The sequence below is a fragment of the Ochotona curzoniae genome, unplaced genomic scaffold (assembly GCF_017591425.1).
Source record: "Ochotona curzoniae isolate NIBS_2020 unplaced genomic scaffold, NIBS_Ocur_1.0 contig_2927, whole genome shotgun sequence".
NCBI lineage: Eukaryota > Metazoa > Chordata > Mammalia > Lagomorpha > Ochotonidae > Ochotona > Ochotona curzoniae.
Window position 1 is genome coordinate 4,958,077 of NW_024465654.1, and position 21,496 is coordinate 4,979,572.

The 21,496-nt window shown below is 43.0% G+C and overlaps 1 protein-coding gene across 1 annotated transcript in view; it reads left to right on the top strand.

Moving 5' to 3' along the window:
• Positions 1-3,687: 3,687 nt before the first annotated feature.
• Positions 3,688-21,496, top strand: part of CUNH12orf40 (chromosome unknown C12orf40 homolog) — a 30,649-nt gene continuing 12,840 nt past the window's right edge. Inside the window, 6 exon segments of the mRNA XM_040978971.1 lie at positions 3,688-3,887; positions 12,895-12,934; positions 15,906-16,041; positions 18,723-18,855; positions 19,221-19,269; positions 20,082-20,273. Coding sequence (XP_040834905.1) covers positions 3,688-3,887; positions 12,895-12,934; positions 15,906-16,041; positions 18,723-18,855; positions 19,221-19,269; positions 20,082-20,273 — 750 coding nt within the window.

The window sequence follows — 21,496 nt, forward strand, 5'->3', positions numbered from 1 at the left end:
CTTCCCTCAGCAGCCTGCACCGGCTTCGCCCGGAACCCGCGTTCAGGAGAGCATGCCCGGCGGGCAGCCACTGCTCCGGGGTCCCGCCGCCGGCCCGGCCGCCCGGGCTCACTGCGCAGCATCCGTCCGCGCGCAGCGTCCCTTGGCACGCGCCGGCCCCGCGCGCCCCGCCCGCCCCGGCCCCTCATTGGCTGCCGGGCACGGGGACCGTGGCACCACCGGCCGCTGGGCGCGGAACCTGGAGGAGGAGAGCGGGAGCGCCGGGGTTTAGCGCCTCACTCACGGGAGCCGAGAGTTCAGCGTTTATTTTTGGAGAGGTCGGTTCCCGCCGGGCGCCCGCCTCGGAGACGCGGTCGCCCCGCCACTGAGCACGCCCCGCGCCTCTCGGGCCCAGCGCGCATCCCTGGAGACAGCCCAGCGCCCAACGCAGCGCCCACCACAGCGCGCGGCGAGAGCCCAGCACCCACCACAGCTCCTACCGCAGCGCGCTGTGAGAGCCCAGCGCCCGCCGCAGCACCCACCTCAGCGCCCACCGAGATGCCACACGAGGTTCCCTCGGTAACTGACGGCCTACCTGGTGCAGCATAATCCCGTACCTGGAACCTTTCTTCCTTGTCCACTCCATCCGTGTGAGGAAAATCCTCCAGCCTTCCCCACCTCCAACCCCCGTAATTTCCTAGCCATGCGCTTTCTTGTTTACAATGTTTACAAGGAGACAATGAAATAAACGGGTGCAAGTTTTGATACCTTGTGGGAAGCCAAACTGGAATTGGGTGACAGAAATAGCTCCCCCAGGATCTAACTAGGAATTCCTGGTCATTTGCACTCCTTGTTCCTTCTACTTGGGGTGAATCTTACTGGCCACTTTCTATTTCCGTTTTTTTGTTTTTGTTTTTGTCGTTTGATAAAAAGAGTGTTAAAAAATATCCTTGAAATCCCGAATTTGTAATTTGTAATGTCTAATTTGAAATCTCTAATTTGTAGTGCTTAACAGCCAAGCACAATTTTGCCTGGTTTTAAAAATGCAAATGAGATTCTTTAGGCAAGGCTGACTATATTTTTGATGTGGGAAAAGCATTTTTTTTCTCTATCCTCAAACATAAATATATATTTCTGGTCAATTGAAAACCTGGAAAGATATGCATTAGTTTAGACAGGGGTCAGAGCATTGCAACAGATGGGCCAACTCTAATCTGACTCTTATTTTTATGTTACCTTTAATTAAAAACATTTTTTTTTTTTACATTCTAAAGTAGTTCAGAAAAGATATCAAAAGAATACCTTAGAATGTGGACACCATGTGCAATTCTTGTTTCAATGTTCTTAGGAAAAAAGAATAGGCAACCATGCTGGCACACTGGTATAGTTAATAAAAATTTGGCATTAACCGGGTCCAGAATGCCCACCAAGTACTGGTTGATTTTCTAACAACAGTGTAATACTTGCCTAGGTACAAGGCAACCCAAAGACATTTGTAAATTATTTTAAAGATTTTTCTTAACGTTGATTGGAAAAGCAGATTCACAGAGAAAAGGAGAGAGAAAGATTTTCCATCTGCTGGTTTGCTCCCTGGATTGCCGCAACAGCTGGAGCTGAACTGATCCAGAGCCAGAATCTTCTTTTGGGTCTCCCATGTGGGTACAGGGTCCCCAAGCTTTGGGCCCTTCTCGATTGCTTTCCCAGACCACAGGCAGGGAGTTGGACGGGAAGTGGAGCAGCCAGGACACACAAACCTGCACCCATATGGGATGCCTCACTTGAAGGTGGAGGATTAGCCAGCAGACCCAATACGCTATCCTCTACATTTGTAAATTTTAAAACATATCTTTTATGTGAAAGGCAAAGTTACAGAGGGAGATGAGGAGGAGTAACAGAAGGGAGCAGGAGAGAGAGATCTTCAATCTGTTATTTCACTCTAAATGGCTGCAGCGGCCTGAGCTAGGCTGGTCTGAGGCCAGGTGCTGTGTGTCTCCTCCAGGTCTGCCACACGAGTTCAGGGACCAGGCTCTTGGGCTATCCTTTGATGCTTCTCCAGGCCATAAGCAGGGAATTGGATTGGAAAGGAGCAGCCAGGACTCAAACCAGTGTCCATATGGAATGCCAGCATTGCAGGCAGAAGTTTAATCTAATATCCCACAGTGCCAACTCCACATGTGTAAATTTTAATTATTTATATCACAACTTCTGACAGCTAATTACAGAAAGGTTAATTGTGACAGAGCAGGTTGAGGGCCAGATTCAGCCTGAAGTGTAGATGATGATGGCAGGATGTTCCGCTAGGTGACACATGGTACAGAGAGGGATGCCTGCGTCAGGCAGCCTCCACCACTGGCAGCCCAATCAGGGAGGGACCTGGGCAGTGGGGAGCCTGGAGCCCCGAACATGGCCATGTTCACCTGTTGGCAAGTCAGTTAACCAATAGATGAGGTTGGGCGGCAGGAGGAGCAAGCTGATCATGCACAGAGGGAAAGACTTGAGAACAAAGAACCGGGTAAAGCAAAATGACCAAGACAGACACGTAGAAACAGTGGCCAGCGCCTGCAACGTGGGGGAGTCCTTCAGGGACAGCCCTGACCTCGGCCACCTGGGCCTCGGTGCCAGCCACAGCTCAGGGACTTGGTGTTCGGGGAGGACCCGAGAGGACAGAGCGTCATGTCTGCCAGGGGAGTGAGAGAGTGTGCTTTAATCAATAATAACAACAAGCTAGCAAATTCAAACTAGGAGAGAAAAAGGTTAAAAAAATCACTGGTAATTGTACAAAACATATTTACGCCTAATTTCTGCAGAAGCCTCTCAACTGTTTGGATTTATATGAGAACACATTCAAGTTTCCTTGAGGGAAGAAAGAAACCGAGAAAAAGGTTGAAAATGACAAAAAAAAAAAATCTGAGAAGCAGTGATTCATAAATCACTTTTCCCGGTGGGTTAACCCTCTCACAGACACTACCAATACGCAGGGGAAAGTGGTTACACTAATCCCACAGGAGGGCATGTATTAGGAACCATACATGCAAACACTTGACGTTTAAACATCAGAAGCTATACCATTGTGTTAATTACATACACATCTACGTGAATATATTCAAGCATATGCATATTGTGAATTACCTATGCACTACATATTTATAAATCACCAGAAAGCAAATACATTTCAGAAGCTAGTGAAGACCATTTAAGGATTACAATTTCTCAAGAGTTTGTCAAGACCACTAAGGAGTACTTTTGTGTGTGCTCTGTGGCTCCCTTGGTCTCTTCGCTGCCCCCAGAGAATGCGCAGTTGCCCTTCTGGCCGTGAAACAGCACACAGTTGGACCCTTACCAAGGGCTGCGCCGCAGCGAAGGTATCAGGGCAACGTTTCAGCTGTTGCATACAGAGCTACTTGAGCGCATGAGTTTTGCCTTTGAACACTCGGGGAAAGCTGATCTGCGCATGTGTCACGGAGGAGCCTTTCCTTGGCCTAACCTGTGCTTCCACGCCTCGCTGTGGCCGGAGGAAGGGAGCAGACGGCAGCTCTGCAGCTCTCCAGTTCCACGCAAGGAAACAACTCATTTGTATTTCTAGTTAAGTGACCACCTGGAGTGGAGACGGCCACAGCCTCTAAGCCTGCGACCACCGTCAGCACAGGCTTGCCTAGCCCGAGCGGCAGCTTCATCAGGACCCTGGTCCACCTGGACGTGGCCGCGGACATGCTGGCAGTGGGCCCTGACCGGAAGCAGCCTGCCCTGACGTCAGGCCCGGGCCGGAAGAAGGACCGTGGGCACAGGAGCTGCTGGGAAGGGGCCTTGGGCAGGCCGCTGCCGTGGCGCAGGACTATAAGGTCAGCTCCGGAGACCCCTCGGTCGGAAGACAGAAGACAGGGCAGCATGAATTGGGTCGGGGGCTCCCGGTAAGCTGTGTGGCTGAATCCCAACAGGGTCGCCCCGCGGGGGACGCGCGTTTGGGGAGGCTGGCTGGAAGGGTCAGGGAGGCCGTTCCGCGCTTAGGGTGCTCGGCCACCTCGCATTGGGGAGGCCAAGGGCGAGGCTCGCTGCCTCCCGGGGTGACCGGGGTGACCGGGGTGACCGGGGTGACCGGGGTGACCCAGGCTCTGAGACCTGCGCTCCCCGGGGCCCGTGTGTCCGCGAGGACACGGGAGGACCTGGGAAAACAGAGCAGGCCAGGTGCTCGTGGCTTGTGGTGCCTGTCCGCGCGCGAGGTTTCCCTGCGTTGGCCGTTAGGTTTTAATTATTCAGACTGGGGTGAGGGGAGAGACTGTGTGTGTTCTGCAAGGACTTTGTGTATAATGCATTGAGCACGCGCGTTTGTCCTGTGGTAGTTTCGTGTTACTTCAGACGACTTCCTGACCATTTCTGGCTTGTGTTGAAGCAGTATTTTGGAGAGATGCGGCCACTGGTAGGCTTCCCAGGACCTGGTCGACACCTGATTGTAATTTGCTGTTTTTTAATTTGATGGTTTGTGGTTTTCTCTGGGGTTTTTCATGCCATGCGTAGTTTCACTCCCCTGACCCTCCAGAAGGGTCGGGAGCGAGGGGCTTGTTGGAGCTGCACCCGTGTTTTCTCCTGTGGGCAGCAGACGCGAACCTTCCCGAGCCGTGCACCTGCTGGCCCCTGGTTGGCCGGTGGACTCAGAGGCCGCAGCTGGGGCCCGCAGCTGGGCGCTGTGACGTGGGCAGTGAGCCTCTGAATCCCTCGGCTGAATGCCCGCTCCCTGAGCTCGACCTTGTTAAAATGAGTGTTGAATAAGATGCTGAGTCGTTTTTACTGCTTCTTAAGCGATATTAGAAGATAGGTGTTACTGTTGTGTTACAAGCGTTTGTTGACACTTCGGAGGTGTTTTGGTTGTTATTGGCGAGGGTGCTTAAATAGGATAGTGTGGGAATCCTGTTTTCTCAGACTGAAGTGCTGCAGCACCTGGGGTATGAGGTACCACGGGCTTAAGAAACCACAGAGTCAACTTGGGAAAGTTTTCTCTTTACTCACAGATGTGGGCAGAGTACTTTTTTAGATTTTATTTCATGACATGTTTCATAGGCATTGGGGTTTCCCCTCCTTCCCCCCCCATTTGTCCTGCTCTCCAGTCTCTCACTAGGTGTCTTCCCAGTGCCCTCAGATGTCCATCACACTGCCGTTTCTCCAGACTCAGGTGGACTATTGACCTGTCAGTACATTATAAATGCAGCATAGACTTTGCTCCTTAAAGTAGAGCAACTTGTTGTTGTATTTCTGGATGGAGAAGATAGCTAGTGTCTTAAGAGAGCGCAGGTGAAGTTATGTTGGAACAGAGGAAGGATTTACTATTTTAAGTGTAAGCCTTAATGTAGTTCACCTGCACAAAATACTTACTGCATTGTGTATTACAGGCACTCTGTCAGCTGTGAACACAAAGGAACTGAATGGCACTGGCTTTCTTGGAGGTTCATGGTTTATTGGGGGAGAATAGTATAACTTGTTTTTAACTGTGAAAACAGTTGAGGGCCTGGTGTGATAGCTTAACTGGTTAATCCTCCATATCAGGTGCTGGGATCTAGGTTGCTCCACTTCCCATCCAGCTCCCTGCTTGCAGCCTTGGAAAACAGTAGAAGATGGCCCAAAGCCTTGGCACCCCACATCCCCCATGGGAGACCCTGGGTTTGGATTAGTTCAGTTCCAACCATTGCCCATCTGAGGAGTGAACCAGTGGAAAATCTTTCTCTCCTTTTCAATAAAATAAGTAAGTAAGTAAATAAATAAATAAATAAATCTTAAAATAGTGAAATCAGAGTCCAAAATTACATGACGTAAAAATGTATGTAATTGGTGCGGACTTCTGGCAGAGCAGTTCAGATGCTACTTTGTGGTACCTGCAATCCATGTTGGAGTGCCTGTGCTTCAGTCCCAGCATCACTGCCAGTTGCAGCTCCCTGCTGAAGCACAGCACACACCATGGGAGGCAGCAGGGAATGGTTCATGTCCTTGAACTTCTGTTTCTTACCTGGGAAACCATCTTTGTGTTTCTTGGCTCCAGTCATTGTGGGCATTTGGGTAGTGAACCAGGGCTTGGCAGATCCAGGCTGCAGATAGCTATCTGTATGGAAAAGCAATGCAAAACTGTGTCTACGAAATTAGATATAAGGCATTGGAAAGGGACTCATTTGCTTAAAGGGTCTTGAATAACTTATTTTCTGGGTTTGTGTGGCTCTCTGCTAATGTGTTAAATGCATATGCTCCTTAAAGGTCCAGTGGATATCATTCCAGTTTGCTTGGAATAGTCAAGATTTAATAGTTCCATTAAAATGAATGATTATATTCGGTGGACATCTTACTTTTTGCCTCTGTTCTGTTAGTGTTCAAGTCCTATGTGTGGTAAAGTCCTTGTTTTATTAACATATGTTTAAATCTGAGACATTGAATAAGAATCTAGTTCTTATTTTGCTGCTTTCCAGATGGAAAGCTACTAGCAGCTCCTGTAAAAGATAGCAGTAGAGGTGTTTGCTGATACCAAGACGTGGCCTAGGACTAGAGTGGCTAGAGGCCAATCACTGGGTGGGCAGTGTGGCCCTGTGGAGTGCCAGCTGGCTGAATCATTGCTTGCTAAGGTCTGAGGGCATGGCATAGCGCTTGTCCTTGGGGAGGGGTCAGTAGAAAATGGGAAATTTGAGATCAAGAGAGAATGAAATGTTTGTTATTTCAAATAACCTGCTCTGTGAGAGCACGTCAAGCATGAATGCCATTGCTACAATGGTTTTGTCCACAGCTGTTTATTTTTCCATATGGTATGGTAATGCTTTTATAAGAATCTTTTTGGCAGTAGGGAAAAGGAAGCTTTAAGGCTTGAGGGAAGACTGCTTGCATTCCGATTTTCAAGAAAGTTGATGACTCTGTAACTTGTGCACTAAATGTTAGCCCGTATTTAGCATTCCTTTTGGTTATATTATTGATCACATGAAAACCTGAAGACTTAGATCTAAAAAAAAAAAAATCAGGGTTTAGTTTAGCAGTGATTATTTTGAGGAGATGATGCCTGCAGACAGCAGTTTAATAAGTTTAATTGCAGGAGCTGCATTTAGGGGTATGACTTTTTGCTTAGCTCAAGTGACTTCTGAATTAATTAAAATATACATTTTCTTATGTATAGATAGACCATAATTGTGTATGTGTGGCCTTTATTAGAACTTGATTAAATGTGTGATTTTATGTCACTGCCATCAAATACTGCAAATGGACAATTATTTCCAATATTTTTTTTCATGTAATTTTTGGAATTAAAAGAAATTCTTGGAAATTTATTCTGTCAAAGTGGAACATCTAACTTTACTGTGAATACAGTTAGTGAATTCCATGAAGTACTGAGTTGAAGATGGTTGTTCCCGTAACGGTATGAATACAACGTTGGTGAAGCGGCAGGTGCTTGTTTGACCATGCAGCTGGTGCCCGCGATGCACTTCAAGGCCACGGTCAGTGGACCACAGTTACAGCTAGGAAGGAGGATTTTAAACTGCGCGTGGATTGAGGCATTCTCATGAATAAAGAGTATTTAAAGAGATTTTCCAGGACATTTTAGGTAGTAGAATAACTGTGCCATAATATTCACTGAACTACAATATTCTTAAGATGAATTTTTCAGAACAAAAAGAGTACTTCTCTGTGTTGTAAGCTTGTTTTCTTTACTGCTTTTAATTCATTTTTCACGTTTTTCCTCTCTAAAGAGTCAATTCCTGCATAAAAGTTGGGTGCTGTGTTGTTCCTGAACATTTTCATAAGCTGGTCCTCCAAGTTTTGATGGCATTTTCTTGGGTTCTCTTTGGCAGCACATCTACTAAAATTGGAACTATGGCATTTTGTTCAAAAACACTTGGAAATCTTTATTCAAAGTGTAATATAAATGGAGTGATCAAAGAAAGATCACATCTTCTGAAGCTTTCATTACATAATTACTGAAAATAAGGCTCTGGGGATTTTGTGCAAAATAGCTTTGAAAATTTATTTTTGGTTTTCAAATTCTATATTGGAATACTGTGACTGGTACAAGGAATCCTATGATGCCCTGCCTTTTCTTTAAAAAGTAGTGTATTTCTACCTCTATATGTGTATATAGAGAGAGATGAAGGGAAGCTGTGCGTATGAATGCTGTTTATTGGTTCACTACCCGGAGGCCCACAGTGGCTGACATGGCTGGCGCTGGATCCAGGAGTCAGTTCAGGTTTCCCGCGTGGGGGACAGGGAGCCATTCCCTTGCTGTGTACCTGCTGCCTCGTGGGGTGGGCATTCAGCTAATGCTGGGGGTCACACGCAGGCACTGCCATGTGGGGGGGCAGGCATGTTAACCACTAGGCCAGTGGCCTGCTTTGGAGTGCTTACTTTTAATTAACTTTATATCAAAATCCAATGGAGACATTTGGAGACACAGTCTTAGAACCCTTAAGGATCTGTAAGGTAGGTCATGGAAAGTGTTACGAAAAAAAGTGTGTGGATTTAACACGCTGTTTGTTATCAAGATGAAGTTAGCTGTGTATTTTTCCACGAACTCTCTGCTGTACCTTCATATTTGTCAGACCAGACTTTGTTGTAAACATAGAGTACAAAGGAGTGATGAAGATGGTGCTTGTACAGGAATGCACCATGTGCTGGCTCCCAGCAGCCCCGGTGCCCGGAGACAGCGGGTGAAGGCTCAGGTGATGGGGCCTGCTGCTTGTGCTGGGAATCTGGGCTGAGTCCCTGGTGCCTGGCTCCCAGCCGGGGCCATTGGTGCCACTGCGGAGTGGACCGCTGCATCAGAGCTCTCTCTGCTATTCATAGTGTTTATTGATGGGCCAACACTTTATATTTATTAGTATAATGGAGTTGACAGCTTACAAATTTGTGAGGAGAATTTAAATATTATAAACCAATACTAAAATAACATTTTTATCTGAAAAATATCAGTCATATGGTATTACAGGCAAGTTTAGCTTAAGTATATTTAAATGACTTTTTTGCATTTGGTTTCTGTTTAACCTCATAATTGATGAAAAGACTTTCATTTTAATGTTCTAATGTAATTTTGATTCTCTGAAATATTTTTGAAAATAATCTTATATAAAATATTTCAGGGATTTTATAATATAACAAAAGCAGTATTTTGGTCCGTAAAAATGCTAAAAGGGGTGCATGTAGCTACCTGTGTGTATATAAATTATTTACATTATTTATGTGTATGTATATAAATGTGTATAAAGCTAATGATATTACCTTTACTTTTATTTAATAACTGTAGGTTGTCACCATATTTGACAGGCATTGAATTAGTGCATATTACTTTTTTTACTTATAGGGTTTTTTTTATTTACTTTTTTAAAAATATTTATTTGTTTTTATGGAAAAGGCAGGTATACAGAGAGGAGGAGAGACAGAGAGGAAGATCTTCTGTCTGATGGTTCACTCCCCAAGCAGAGCAGAGCCAATCCGAAGCCAGGAGCTTCTTCCGGGTCTCCCATGCTGGTGCAGGGTCCTGCAGCTTTGGGCCGTGCTGGACTGCTTTCCCAGGCCACAGGCAGGGAGCTGGATGGGAAGTAGGGCCACTGGGATTAGAATCGGCTCCCATATGAACTCTGGTAGATACAAGGTGAGGACTTCAGCTGCTAGGCTACTGCTCTATCTACTTATCTTATGAAACAGTTTCATAAACTCTGGGATTTCTGCCCTCTGCCTTCTCCTCAAACCTGCACATTCCCACTGATTTCCCCTATATTATTAAAATAGCATAGTCCTTCAAAAACAGTCGTTAAATGCATCATTCTGCTGTCTAAATGTACCCTGACATTGTGGGTATGAACAGTGGCAGAGTCCAGCATCCTGTTGTCAAGATGTATTTAACAGTTTCATTGGGAGTGCATCTTTGATTTGGAAGTAGAAATGTGTGCTGCACTGTATCTTCAAATCTGGATACGAGAGCTTGTTACACAGTTCCTCTAAATGACTATATATGTACATGCATGGTTAGCTATGTATCTGCTGTTTTTGTGTTTTGCATGAATGTTGCCTTGTATCAGAAAGAATATATCGTGTTGTCCTTTTTAATGTTGCTTATTAAAACTCTGTGTTGAGTTGCCTGCAAGATTATCAGGGGTGGTTCTGTGGAAAATTTACAGGTTTTTGGTGATGATTGGCCACACTGCAGTTAAATATTGAATGAATTTGATGAAAACAGGTTAGTGTTTCAAGAGCAGTACTAATAGAAATGTGAATACGTTCATTTCTCATCCTGAAGTAATGATGATGTGAATAGACCTTCCACGGTGTCATTGATCAGTGTCTGTCCCCAGGGTCACGGCCTGGAACTGTGCAACAATGTTTCCTGTGTAAAACCCAGGAAGAATTCAGTCTCCAAGAACTAACTTTAACTTGGTCTTGTATGTTGGCATTAGATGGAATTCTACTTCATTGACAATTTTAATCTCGATCCCTTTCCTTTTGTAATTCATATAGCTGTAAAAACATTTTTCTCTTACTTTGTAAAAATTTAAATCTGTGACATTCTATTGTAATCATTAGTATTCGTAACACGTGTGGTCAACCTGCTTTAGTTTTGTGCAGAGCCAGTCTAAGTACTTTTTCTAGGCTAGGGACGGCTCTGAATCTTAATGAGTGCATTAGCAAACATTTTTAAATATTGCTCTTTTAGATTTACATGGATTTTGGTGCAGCATAAACTGTAAAGGACTTTTTTACTCATTGTTGCTATGTTAATTTTTTTAAAACACATTTTCAGATTTCATCCCAAGACATTTAACATCATCACATTTTTAGTTTCTAATATCTGGCACTGTGCCATCTAAGGGAATGGCTTCATCAGGAAAGCCCACTGAAAGAAAACAGAATTTAAGCTGAGCCTAAGATAGTTCTGTGATGTCTGTAGTTTTACTTTGTGATATGGTCTCAGCATCTCCTGTGTGTTCCGTGTAAGCATTCTGTTCGTGTTGCTTACGTGTCTCTTTGTGAATAAACGATCTTGCTGGCAGTTTCCTTTGAGCCTCTCCTTACATGCCGGGTGCGTTTCAGTATTCCTTCTTTCTGTGTTGATAGCTCCCGTTCTCCTTCCTTCCCCTTCACCCTGAATTCCCTTTTCCCCTTCCCACCTTATTCTGTGTTTACATTTAAAATTTTTTCTTCACCAGAGAAATATGTAGACAGTATCTGTTCCCACCATTCAGAATGAAGAGCTTACTAGTGTATTCTTTGAAGAGATTGCAAGCTACCTCTTGCATAACCATACTGGAAACGGCTATTGAAAGAAATGGTTAGAATTTATTTCTTTAGAAATCTGGTTTTCAGAATAATGTAGTAATTACTGTTAAAAAGATGAGCCTCTTGCCCTGCCGTGGAGATGAGCGAGTTTATACATGCAGTGTTACTGCCTCGCGTACGGAAGCACGCTCAAGCCTAGCACTGGCAATTCAGATCTGGAGGATCCGACATTTCGATTATTGCATAGATCTTGCATTTGAAGATGGAGTTTGAGGACGTGCTTATGAATGTTTTGTGGTGAAACATTAATAGAACAAATACTTTATTACTGTCAAATAGTACTGTATCATTGATATTCAGTGCTGTATTTAGCATAAGAATCTTAGTCATTATGCATGTATTTCTTATCTAGGTTTTTAGAAGATAGTGTTATGATCCGTTTGTATTTATTCTGAAATTTGTGTGTTGAAATCCTAACCGTAATTGCTGGCAAAGTGGCATTAGCAGAGTTGGAAACGGAGGTGATGTGTAATTGAGAAAATAAGAACTGTGACAGACACAAGATAAAGACTGCAAAAAGAGCACACCCAGAAGAACCTTTTCTTAGGGAGGGAGGTTGACCCACTAGGCTTGCTGTCTTAGTTTTTTTTTGAACTGCTGGGGGAGTCAGATTATAGGAAATGATGTGGAATAAGCTTTAAGAGCTACATCCCATATTGATGTTAGCAAGACAGTGCTCGATGATCAGGGATCTACAGCGTGGCCCAAGCACAGAAGTCAGGACCCCGACGGTCTGAGGCAGACCTTTAAGTACATAGTTCATTGCCCAGCTGTGGACCCTCACCCCCAGGCTTCGGCTTTGGTCCCAGTCATTTGCTTACTCGCAGACCCTTGCCTGCAGTTTGACCTCAGTGGCCATCCTCCTGGGTACAGGGACAGAGCTTTTTAAAATGAGGTTCCCGTTGTCTACCACGAGGTGAGTCAGGACGGAAAGCCTGGTGATGTGGGTCTCGTGTGTCTAGATTGCATAACTGGCTTTAGGGAAGGAAAGTTCTGGTGTCTGTGACCTGAATTAGAGGGAGGCAGGAGAAAATTGAGAGTTAGTCCTAGGCCTGTTTTTCTTTAGATCAGAAAACTTAGCCCACCAAAGCACCGTAGCTTGTAGAGTCATTTTGTGATCTCTGACACCACATGCCGTGTTCACGGTATTATGACAGTCTGAATGGAGTAAGAAAGAAGGCCTGAGATTCATGGTACACTGCTGCTGTGTCGCATCCGCAGGTGCTCTACCAACACATCTAATTTCACCAGAGTCTAAGTCGATTTTTACTTCTGTTTCCTTTGGATTTCAGTAGAATGTTGAAATGCAAAGAAATTAGAAGTGCTTACTTGGGAATGTTGCTTTAAGATTACACCTTTTCTACAGATTAATTTTTCTTTGCTTTTATAGTTTAGATTTTTTTTTTTTTTGCTAGATTATTCATTATAGGTATGTTTTCTGTTCCGGCTTGAATTTCATATCTAATATTTTTGTGAAACTTACACAATGAAAGTACTTGAGCATGTTTGGAATTTCTTTAGAAAAATAATAGTTATCACTGCATTTAAAAAAACTTTCAGCTCAGCTAAGATGGCAGTAATCTTAGAGACCATGGCTTTAATGATTATTATTTATTAACACTTTATTTTCAGGACCAGAGTTTTAATCAAGCAGGAAAGAAGAAAACAAAAGGTAAAGAAAATGCGTTTTTGTTTCTATTGGCCTTGTGATAGCAGTGGTTGAGGCATTTTCCCACCAGTAAGGATGTCACGTGTGGGACGGGGCCACACTTCTGTAGTGTTTGCCCTTGTAGAGAGCTGGATGAAGCGGCTGTTTGGCTCATATAGACTTGAGGTCCTTGTTGATTCTTGTTGTCATTTTACTTTCAAAATGTATCCCAACCTGACCTACTTGTACTGGAAGTGCTCTGCTTCATATCATCCTTCATTGCTGGACTTACAACTCATGCGCTGTGTTGTCTCACTGTGCTGTTTTCTAATAACAATATATTACAGTATAAGTGAGCTTATTGAGCAGAAAAATCTTGCACATATCATTACCTTCATCTTTTTTTCTTTCTTTTTTTTTTTAAAGAAGTCTTGATGCTGGCATTGTTGTGGAGTAGGTTAACCTGGTGCCTGGGACACCAGCATCTTAAGTGGGTGCTGGTTTGAGTCCTTGCTGCTCTGCTTCTTATCTGACTCCCTGATGATGCAACTGAGAAAACAGCGAAATACCACCCAAATGGGCCACTGCCGCATGCTTGGGAGACGGTGAGGCCTGGCCTGGGCTCAGCCGGGAGCTTCTTCTGAGTCTCCCGGGTAAGTCCTGGGGTCCAAGGGCTTGAGCTAACTTCTGCTTTCCCAGTCCATAACCAGGGAGCTGGATCAGGAGTGGAACAGCCAGGGCATGGACTTGTGCCCGTATGGGATGCCTGTACCATAGGCAGAGGATTAGCTTGCTAAGCCGTTATGCCAACCCCCAAGGTATTTTATTTTCTGAAAAATTTCTTAATTCTCTGTCAGTTTCTTTCTAGTTGTTTTTACCAGCTGAGACTTAACAGAAAGATTGGGTGTATTGTGGTCAGGTAAATGGATCACATACGTTGTTACTTCTAGGGAGGTAGAGGGTGGACATGCTGGAGTACGAGGGCCAAGCCCCCAAGCACTGGTTTCTACTGTTCTCTGTTCCTGGAACCACGTAAGGCCTGCCTGCTTTAGGTCGTTCTGGCTCATTCATCTGTCTCAGAAATCATGTTTTTTTCCTTTTATTCTTAAGATTTTTAAAAATTAAATTTGAAAGGCAGATTTAGAGAGAGGAGAGACTGAGATCTTCCCTGCATTGGTTGACTCCCCAGGGGGTTGCCATGGCCGGAGCTGAGCCGATGGGAAGCCGGAAGTGAGGAGCCTGGGCTCCTGCTTCTTACTTTAGTTCAAGGGCCTGAGGCCTTGGGCCGTCCCCTGCTGCTCTCCCAGGCCGTCAGCAGGAAGCTGGAGTGGAAGTGGAGCAGCCGGGACATGAACTGTTGGCATTCTGGATGCCGGGCTGATGGCAGAGTATTGTTCTATGGCCCGCAGACATCACTCTGGGTGATATTTCTCCTGTCCCTGCTCTCCCTTTGCCTGTCTTGTTCCAGACCACAGCTTCATTTCTGTTCCTGAGGATATTATACCATCTCTTACTACACTGAATTATGTCATGGTTTTATCTATCATGACTGTCAGTAACTAAAGAAAGAACATTGTTAATTCCAAAGCATGACCAATTACAAGGTCTGCTATAGTCATAATTTTTAAGAGAATTTACCATGTGAAAGAATTTGGAATGTGAAAATACTGTTACTTAATTGTGGAACTACAATATGACTCTTGAAAAGATACCTAATCTAATGTATTGTTGCAGAGCACTCAAATGAAATATGAACCCAGGGCCTGGCAAGGTAGCCCAGCGGCTAAAGTCCTAGCCTTGAAAGCACTGGGACCCCCTATGGGCACTGGTTCAATCCTGGCAGCCCTGCTTCCCACCCACCTCTCTGTTTGTGGCCTGGGAAAGCAGTCAAGGACGGCCCAAAGCTTTGGGACCCTGCACCTGCGTGGGAGACCTGGAAGAGGCTCCTGGCTCCTGGCTTTGGATTGGAACAGCTCCAGCCATTGCGGCCACTTGGGGGAGTGAATCATCGGATGGAAGATCTTCCTCTGTGTTTCTCCTCCTCTCTGAATATCTAACTTTGCAATAAAAATAAATTAATCTTAAAAAAAGAAATAATCAACCCAGATACCTTTTAAGTCTTGTTTATTGAAGACATTTTCTTTATTGCTTGATATTCTGAGATGTGAATGTGAGAGTATCTTAACCTCTTAGAAATACGATTTGTGACTCTTGGAATTGTGGCCTCATGTTACACTTTTTCCTTCTGTGATTTTTATCACGTTCGGCGTCTCACATTTATAGTCATGATTGTAGGTTCATGTTGCGTTGTTTAATGGGAGGGAAGATGTCTGAAGATAGTTAGTTATACTGTCAGCACTTAGATTAGATCCATAAATAAACATTTAACCAGTAAATGCTTTTGGCGTTGTTAAAGTTAGGTTGTTATGTGAGAGGAAAAAAATGAAGATAAGGAATGATAATTACAATTCAAATAGCCAGAAAGAAAGTAAGAACTGGCTGAGGAACTAGAATTACATGTAGGTTTGGTTGAAAGAATAAACCCCGGGGGTGCTGTGCTATTACAGACGTGAATCCGTGACTTTAGTTACATTTTTCCCTCTTTTTGGTTCTGTGGAACTCAGCTCTGGTTTTTAAAGACATTTTAGGTTTATGTATGATTGTAAAAAACAAAATTTGCTAACAGGTGTATTTCCAGATCTTTAGAATTTTGCTTTCCACGAAATAGTTTTTCAATCTTTTGACCTCAAGAATAACTTTTAAAATTCCTTCATAAATATATGTTTAAGAAAAGACTTAAAAGGCTTCAAATTTCTGATTCCTTAGGAGAACTTAGTGTAAGTGATGTTTATTTCTATATAAGCTTACAGATTAGCATCATAGAGATATAAAAACATCACCCAATGATTTAATAGCAATATTGGCCTTTTAAATTTATGATTCTGCCTAAAGTTACATGGTTACTACAATATTTTTTAAATTTATTTTTCTTTAGGAATATTTTGAAAAGAACAGGTTAAAATCAAAAATGAAGTTACTGGGAGTTTCATCGCCTGTCAAAAATGCTGTCAGTTTAGACCTGCTCAATCTGTACATGGTAAATCAGATATCGTGCAAGAACAAAGCCCCTGGTAAGTGTTGTTAGCGTTTGCTTTTGGTCTTGATGTGGTAATAACATTCAGCTTTCTAGTCAGTTTGTAATTTTAGAACTGTAAACATGTGGAAAATTTATTTTCAAATGTGTTTCTTTTAAATAGTAGTCACCATTTGCTTAAAAGCTTTTGTCACTTGGTCCATTTTTATTTTTGAGTAATGCATACAATATGTGAAATTAATTTATTAAAGTTACTATACTGCGATTATCAGCAATGCATTATTAGGTGTGGACACACCGTGACCAAAATTTATCTAGAGGGCTAGAGATCAGTGCCTTTGTGATGTCACTGTTCAGAGTTGCTTTGAAATGCTTCATTGGTTACTGTTCCATCTCGCAGTTTAGTTCTTAGCCTTCCCTGGGGTATTGACTGTACATTGTTAAACATCAAGCCCATTTTGTCCTGCACTTTGGGTCTCCAGGTATATAAAACATTTAATTAGAGTCTTGCCACTTTCTCAAAGGACCTTACGTCTGATACTTTGTAACAGAAGTACAAGCAAGGGGGCTTACATGTTAGATATCTTATCAAGGAAGGATAGAAATGAAGATGAATGTTCCTATCTCCTCATTTTCTTTTGCTGTCATTTTTCTTTCACTTTCCATTGGTGACAACTTAAATATTAACCATAGGTTCACTGTAAGTGTATCATCGAGACTTTAGGAAAAAGCTGTCAACAATCTGCGTGCTATTATCTTCCTTTATTCCCTCTGATGATGCAGGGAGCATAAGTTTTTCTTACCATTCATGGGGCCTCAGAACTGAAGCCCCAGTAACAAAAAGGTTAACAAAAGAGCAACGTACAGATGGGTTAAGTTTTAAGTGCGAAGAGAGCTGTCATAGAAAATGAAAACCCCCCGGAATGTTAAAGTGCATTTTGGGTCTAGGTGGGTAAGGTGTCATGGCTTGGAAGCCGCGTTTAGGTAAGATGAAGCCCTCGGAGGCTCTTCAGGCCGTGGTGCTCATGTTCTCCCCGGGGCTCAGTGTCTTCAGGGGTAATCTTTTCATTTAGGTTTAAGGAGGAAAGTTCTTTTAAAAATTGTATTAGTCCAAACAAAGAAGACGTTACGCATTCCATGGGTACAGTTGAAGAAGGCAGCCACATTCCCTCACTTGCACTCAGTCCCTTGCCCTCCTCCCCTCTCACCATTTTTGCAGACACATCGGTAATCACATGCACAGGCCTGATTCGCTGCTAACTACAGTCAGCAAGAGAAAGTGGCGGGCCTCTTCCAAAATAACTCTGTTATTCCTACACATTTTTATTCTACATTCACTGCCAAATATCAGAGAAAAGATACGATGTCAAGCTGAATTGCTCGATTTTTAAGAAGTAGTCAAAACTTTAAAGATTTTGTTCTTTTTTTTTAAGATTTATTTATTTTTATTGGAAAGGCAGATATACAGAGAGGAGGAGAGATAGAGAGGAAGATCTTCCATCTGCTGATTCACTCCCCAAGTGACCGCAATGGCTGGAGCTGTGCCAATCCAAAGCCAGGAGCCAGGAGCCCTTCCGGGTCTCCTGCACAGATGCAGGGTCCCAAGGCTTTGGGCCATCCTTGACTGCTTTCCCAGGCCACAGGCAGGGAGCTGGATGGGTAAGTGGGGCTGCCGGGATTAGAACCAGCACCCATATGGGATCCCAGTGCGTTCAAAGCGAGGCCTCCAACCACTATGCTATTGCACTGGGCCCGGTCATGTGTTTTTCTTTCCTCCTTCTTCTTTTTTTTTTTTTTTGCATCTATTTTCAAAAGATAGACTATTCTGTTTCTAGCAAACAACAGTTGAGGACAGAATTATCTACATCAAAATTGTCCTGCTACTGTTTAAGTCAAATAATGAAAAGTTTAAATTTTTTTATTAAGATAAGGAGAAGAGACTCTATACATTGCATGGACACATTTCCATTGGACAACTGACTCTACGTTCCATGGGGACACCTCCATTGGGCAACTACACTTCCTCACTGCCTGGCTCCCCGCCAATGCCGCTTCCTCGTCTTTATCTGTTCTTGCAAAGACATAATTTTTATGCACTTATATTCACAGGCTTAAATTACTGCGAATAATATTCAGTAAGTTCAAGATAGGAAAGCCACAGGAGTGTACATACCTGCTAAAGATGGAAACCATATCTCAAAGTAACCATTTCATTCCTACACTTTTTTCTGTGTTCTTTATTAGCTGTCACATGTCAGAGAAAACATATGCTGTTCATCTTTTTGATGTCATAAGCATTTCTCAGAAACGCTGATGATGCTCTCAGCAGCCGGGCAGTGACGTATTCTGGAGACAAGGCTGCTGCCCCGCAGGGTTCAAGTCAGGGGAAGACCTGTTGTTGGTCAAGCACAGCGAGGCACTCGGAGTGCTGAATCAGAGCGGCGGGTGCTTTGGAGACGAGCAGATATGACCTGGGGCTGGGCAAGTGTTAGACGGGGAGCGGAGTAGAGCTGAGTTGACTTTTGTTAGGATAAGCGGATGAAGAAAACTTCTTCAAGTTATCTGTCATAGTTTGTGTTATGACATTTTATAGTATCATAGGATGTGTTTAAGCAAAATTTCTTAGATGTAAATTTAGTTAATGAACCTCTATCAAATATTGTGTCCCAAAATTTCATTTTTAAAATAGTAATAATGGTGTTTCTTTTTTCATTATAGAAACTGTGAAGAAACCAACCCATGTGAATATGAATAGGGACATAAAAATGCCCCTAGTAAGACTTGATTTAGAACTTCCTGTGTCACCTCCCTGCGTGCCTTCTGCACTCTGCCTCGATGACACAGAGGACAAGTAGGTTTTAGCTGGGTTGATGGCACTCATGTTTGGATCTGATGTTACAGCCACTTGCATTCATTGAAAAATGAGGACAAAAGGGTTGAACTATCTAGCTCCAGTTTTTGCTTAGCTAGCAGAATTGCATCAAACCGTTTAGACCTTTGTCAAATAACCTAAGTGTTTTGTAAAACTTATGAAAATATCTAACTCCAAAATTAATACTAATTTTCATAAAATTTAGTACTGCTAGAACAATGGAATAATTCAGTGTAGTTTTCATTTGCTTTTTAATGTAGAACACTTTGAATTTTAGATTTATATGAAGATAAGCATTTATGTCGCTGTTTATAATTTTGACCTTAGCGTTGTCTTGTTGTTAGTGTGCACTGTCAGGGACCAGGGAAGAAGGAAGAAGCTGATCCAGTTCAGGTGAGGTTAAAAAATATTACGAAGTTTGGTATTGATGTTAAATATGCTTGATTGATACTTGTGCTTTGTTTTTCTTTTAACTGTTTACTTACTTGTTTTGTTTTGTTTAAGGAAAAAAGGGGATTATGGGAGCAATAGAGAGAAGGAGGGGGAAGAGGGGTCAGGCTCTAGCTCCGGCATTCATTCTTACACGGTCACAGCAGCTGGGACTGGGCCAGACTGGAGCCAGGGACCCAGAACATGATGGGGTCTTCTAGATGTGCGACGGGGACTGAATCTTGAAGTGTCACATGCTGACTCCCAGGGGAGCGTTAGGAGGAACTTGACCCCCGCACGCTGACATAGGACGCCAGTGTCTGCTGTACGTCTTAGCTGAGACACAAAGTGCCTCTAACCTGCAATTCTGTTTGATGCCCAGTGCTGTCTCATTGACTGTTTCTCATTTGCTTTCTTTCACGTTGTCAAAGTTAAATTAGATTTGAGATAGAAGGCAGTGATGGCAATAATTCCTTGGTAATTACACTGCCAGAGTTGTGAGTTAACAAAACTCCACTTTCCTGAATTCCTCCGTGGTCACAGAGACGGAGCTTGTGGGGCGGAGAGGTCGAGGGGTAGCGCTAGTGGGAGAAGAACTCTTAATCCTGGTTGATAATCTCTTGTCTAAATGAACACTGTCAGTTGCTTGCCTCTACTTAAAAGACTTTCTTGTGTGAGCTTTTACTGTTTTTACTCAACTTACGTGTCGAGTTTAGATATGCTCTTCTCTAGTTTATATGTTAGCCCTTGAAATGATTTCATCTTCTTCCCTGCAGTTGTCACAAATCATAGGGTCATATGGCAAAAGGGTGTTTGAACCACAGTTCAACAGAGTAGCAAACCGCAGCTTCCTGCCGCAGTCCTCAGCAGAATTACCTTCTGGTATGCATATTCCAAAGCAAAACTTCACTCTTGGAACAGCACCGAGTCCTTGGAAAGCTGGTTATGAAGAAAAGCAGACGGAGCAGGTATCTTTGAATCACTAACTCTTAGAGGTTTTTGATCACGCTTTCAGGAAAGACCCTTTTTACTCTTTTAATATATGTGAAAAATTTAAGTTGTGAAGTGCTATACATAATAACCATGTAAGGAGATAAATTAAGAAAAACAATTGGTCTTCCGTCAGAAATTAGTTCTCTGTGTTGCAGAGGCTTCCAAAATGCAGGTTATCCTTTTAGAATTTTGAAGATTATCATTATTTTAAAATTGTTTATACTACAATTAAGAATAGCTGTTTCTTCTATTGCTGTTGATAAGCACTCTAATTGGTGATGTCCCATAAACTGGTGCCTGTTTGCAGTGTAGGCATCTCAGGCAGAGAATTAGCTGTCTGTGCCGCTGCGCTGGCCCGCGCTCTCAGGATGTTTGCAGCTCTTGCCTATATACTTGAGGAACAGTGTTTTTTTCTACATATTGTTTTTGTATTGAAGCATTAAGCCTGTGATTATAAAATAAAGTATTTCATTGTTAAAAAAATTAAAAAATAAGAAGGAAGAGAGGATGGTAGCATGGGAGGGAAGTGTCACTGTGCTCCTCAGTCTGTACAGGAAACATGAAATCAGTTTACCTTATAGAAATAAAATAATTTAAAAATTAAAAAGACAACAGAGTGAAATCGGATGTGAAGTGATTTATTGTAACTAGTAGTATAGAAATATACAGGGTCATTCGGGGCTGTTGTGTAACAGACAATTTGGGAACACGTGTAACCTGTCAAGATTGACCCATGAAGTGCAGAAGAGTCACGTGGTGATTTGTAAGACTGGATCAGTCATAAAACTGAACAAAAACCCAGGGCCTGCTGTATTTATAAAATACTGAACGAAGGTCTAATAGCAGGCCTTGTTGAGTTATTCCAAGAGAATTTTAACTCGAGATGAATTTAAAAAAAAACCCTGAAATTATAAAATTCCCAAATAAAACATAAGGAAAATGCTTCAAGATATGTAGGCATTTTTTTTTTTTTGATAAGCATTGGCAACGAAATCAGAAGTAGGTAATTGGAACCATATTACCCAAGAAACTTCTGAAATTGACACCAAAATGAACAGCAGGATAAAGAGAACCTATAGAATGGTTCTATTTAGTGATGGTCCCTTTGAGTACGATGCTATAAGGAACCGAATGACTCAGGAGGAAATATGAAATTTTATTTAAAAGTGGACAGAAGAACTGAACAGGTACTCCTCAA